The sequence below is a fragment of the Nematolebias whitei genome, chromosome 11, assembly GCF_014905685.2.
Source record: "Nematolebias whitei isolate Nwh7 chromosome 11, NemWhi1, whole genome shotgun sequence".
Lineage (NCBI taxonomy): Eukaryota > Metazoa > Chordata > Actinopteri > Cyprinodontiformes > Rivulidae > Nematolebias > Nematolebias whitei.
The window spans coordinates 49,014,362-49,018,456 of record NC_056508.1 but is presented as its reverse complement, the minus strand read 5'-3'; the positions used below and the strand labels follow the sequence as shown (position 1 = coordinate 49,018,456).

Here is a 4,095-nt window from a genome sequence, read left to right as displayed (position 1 = left end):
CTTCCTCACATCTTCTTCTTTGGGAAACCTTCAAAATGAAAACAGGACATTTGTGTCTACACAAAAACATTGTACAGAGGAGGTCAAGCTTATTTTCTATTTCCTATATTCTCCCTAGTTTTATTTTTTATATCCTAGAACTTAAGCAAAACTCCAATTATGATACATATCTGTTGATAATGAACCAAAGCTGCTGAAACAGTGAGTATGCTTGTTAGCAAAATATTCCTGTCATCAGATCTCAGTCAGCTTCATTGCAGCTGAACACCGTGTTACACTGAACATCACATCAGCTGGTGGACATAAATACAGTACAGTAATATTATATTCACAAAATACTAACAATAATATGTTCATCTTACTGTGAAAAGTTATCCCCCGAGACCTGACGTCAACAGTCGATTAGAACAGAAATAAGCTGCGAAGTGCTGAGACATCTTCTGATTTAACAAATAAGGACGACCGTTTCAAGATGGCGGCCGAAAATCCTGCGCGCAGCAGCCAATGAGGCATCTAGTGATTATATCTATGAAATTACCGAGCCGGACTAAAATGCATCGACAAAACCGCCATCGAGTTCAAATCTCGCGGGACTTCGACGCCCTGCGCTGTGAAATCTTTTTCTTCTTCTTTGGTTTTTCACAGCAGCTTGCATCCATCATTGTTGCACTACTGCCATCTCTTGGTGTTTGTAAATTAATTCCTTTCCTCAAATTCTCTTCTCGAGTCCAGTATTATTCAAAAAATGAAATATCTTTCTTTTCCCTTCATCACTATTCAGCTGAACAGCCACATTTTCAAACTTTAGTTCCCTATTACAACCTATTTCTACACCCAACAATCTTCTTTGACCCACAGATTTCCTGCAACTAATAAAAGCATGTTCTATTGTTTCTGTGGGATTACACCAGTCACATAAACCAGTAAGATGTTTCCCCATCTTAAAAAGAGGGCCATTCAAAAAACTATGCCCAGTTTTTATTCTATTTATAATGATCTCCTCCCTCCTATTTATTCCTCGGACTCTTTTAACATCAACTGTATTCTGTATGTTATATAAATGTCTCCCTTTTGTCTCGTTGTCCCAGCTCACTTTCTATAATTTCTTGCTTTCTTTCCAAACTTTCCTTTTGCCTTCAGACTTAGATAACTTTATTGATATATCTTCTTTTTTAACAGCTTCTTTAGCCAACTATCTGCTCTTTCATTACCTAAAATACCTAAATGAGCAGGAGTCCACATTATTACTATAGTTTTGTTTTGTTCACATATGATGAACAAACAGAATCTCATACAAGATGTGTTGCTGATTACTTGAACTAACCTTTTCAATGCTGAATAATGCTGATAATGAATCACTGCAAACTATAATTTCACTTATTCTACCATCCTCCACCCATTCTAAAGCCAATAAAATAGCACATAATTCTACTGCACATATACTCAGAAAGTTAGATGTTCTTATTGAAAGCTTAATCTTTAATTCAGGAATCACTGCCGCTGCACTAGTTGCTGCAGTTTTTGGATCTTTTGAAACATCTGTATAGATTTGCAAATAATCATTATACTTATTCTGTACTCGATCATAAATTCTTGACAAACATCTATAGTATTTCTTTTCTTAATATTTGATAACGATAGATTACTGTATTTCCATGTCCATGTAGGCCTTAAAGGCCATAATACTGTTGGGTTGAATTCTTTGTTATATACTTTAAATGTTCTTGCTAAATTATCCCCAATCCACCCAAAACTATTTTAAGCTCCTTTCCTCTTTCCCAACAATGTTCTAACACTTTCTTAACTGGATGATTTTCATTGTGTCCTTTCAAATGTATCCAATAATTTGCCATTAACTGTTGTTTTCTAGTGCATAATGGCATTTCTCCACATTCTACTTGTAGAGCACAAACTGGAGTTGATGTTACTGCTCCTTAACAAATTCTCAGTGCTCCAGCTTGGATAACATCTAATTTATTTAACCGAGTTTCAGCCGCTGATCCATCCACCACACTCCCATAATCTATTCTTGACTGAATTAATGACACATAAATATGTTTAAGTGACTCAAATTTAGCTCCTCGTGTCAACCCTGCTAATCACCTCATTATGTTTAGTACCTTTTTACCCCTCTATACAATATGCTCTATTTGATTTCCCCAAGTTAATTCCTTATCAAAAACTACTCCCAAAAAACAAAAATAATCAACCCTTTCTAACTCTTTTCCATATAACTTTTTATTAACTTTGATTTTTTTTACTTGTGAAGAACATGACTTTTGTCTTTTCAACTGAAAATCTGAAGTCCCACTCTGTTCCACACTTACTCACTTTATCTATCACGTCCTGAAGTTTTAAAATAAGATGTTCCACATTTACCCCTTTTCCATAACGCTCCATCATCAGCAAAAACTGGTTTACCATAACTTAAAGATAAATCTTTGAAAATATCATTAATCATAACTGAAAATAGTGTGGGGCTTACCACACTTCCTTGAGGAGTTCCATTTTCTATTTTACATTGTTGTGATACATGCGATCCTATTTTAACTTGAATAGTTCTGTCACATAAAAAAATCCTTTAACCAATTAAACATGTTTCCTCCTATTCCTGCCTGATGTAATTTAATCATGAACCCTTCTCTCCACAACATATCGATGCTTTTTCTACATCAAAACACACAAACAACAGTTTCCTTATTAATCTGAGCTTTTCTAACATCGTCCTCTAAACATCAAATAGGATCCATTGCTCCTCTTCCTCTACAAAAACCACTCTGAGTGTGTGCAATTATGTTTCTTGACTCCAAATAATGCATCAATCTGTCGTTCACCATCCTTTCCATCAATTTACAGATATTAGAGGTTAAAGCAATTGGTCTGTAATTCCCAGGATTACTGTGATCTTTCCCACGTTTCTTTATTGGGATAATAATTGCTTCTTTCCATCCACATGGTGGACGCCCTTCTCTCCATATCTTATTAAATAATATTAATAATTTATCTAATGCTTTATCACTTAATTTTTTAACATATTATAACATATCTCATCTTTCCCTGGTGCACTGTTCCTAGTTTTATCCAAAGCTCTTTTCAATTCTCCCATAGAGAAAGGACAGTTCATCAGATCTTCATTAATATTCTCTTTTCTTCTTAAAGCTTCTACATTTCTTGATTTCATTCTCTCCCTTCTCTGTTTTTCATCATCCAATAAATTTTCCCCACTATGTATTTCCACAAAAGTACTTGCTAAAATATCAGCCTTTTCTCTATCAGTTATTGCTATTTGATTATTTTTATTAAGTATTGGATAACTCCATTCTCTTCTGTCTCCTCCATTTTTTTGATCATTCCCCAAACTTCCCCTATTTGTGTCCTACTACCAATTGTATCACAAAAGTCTCTCCAATAAGTTCTCTTTGCTCTTCTTATTGTACTTCTTACTTTTGCCTGTGCTTTTTTATATTCAATTAGATGTTGAAAGTTGTGGGACCTTTTGACAAGTTTAAATGCTTTATTTATTTCTCTTACTGCAGTTTTACACTCAATATTCCACCACAGAACTAACTTCTTCCTAGCATTCCTTTGAGCATGCATCAGGATAACTTCTTCCTATTTTTCCCTGAAGTCTTTGGAATAGATTCCTCAGCAGCTGATAAAATGCTATGACTCATTCTTTCAATACTCCAATCATTTTGAACATTTAAAAGTTTTCTTTCACATAAATACTTGTATTTTTCCCAATTTACTTTCCCAAATATCCACTTTCCTCCTACCAGTTCAGGAGTCTGTATCTGGCCCATCCTTATATTACTGGTTATAATCTAATGATCACTACCAAATGATTTATTTATTACTTGCCATTCACATAATGGAGCCAAGCAGCAAGAGGCAAATGTTAAATCTAATACAGATTCCTTACCAGAATTAATATCTATTCTTGTCTTTGCTCCATTATTCAAACATACAAGATTTTTATCATCCAAAAATTCTTCTAATATATTACCATTATAATCTATTTTACCATTATAATCTATTTTACCATTATAATCTATTTTCTCACTGCCCCATAGTGAACGATGTGCATTAAAGTCT

At 34.2% G+C, this 4,095-nt stretch overlaps 1 protein-coding gene across 1 annotated transcript in view; it reads right to left on the bottom strand.

The window, feature by feature from the left end:
- LOC119417405 (interleukin-1 receptor-associated kinase 1) overlaps nucleotides 1-3,803 on the bottom strand; it is a 40,362-nt gene extending 36,559 nt beyond the window's left edge. Inside the window, exon 1 of the mRNA XM_037684607.1 lies at nucleotides 3,777-3,803. Within this exon, the coding sequence (XP_037540535.1) occupies nucleotides 3,777-3,803 (27 nt within the window). The remainder of the gene's footprint in view (nucleotides 1-3,776) is intronic.
- Between the last annotated feature and the right edge of the window lie 292 nt (nucleotides 3,804-4,095).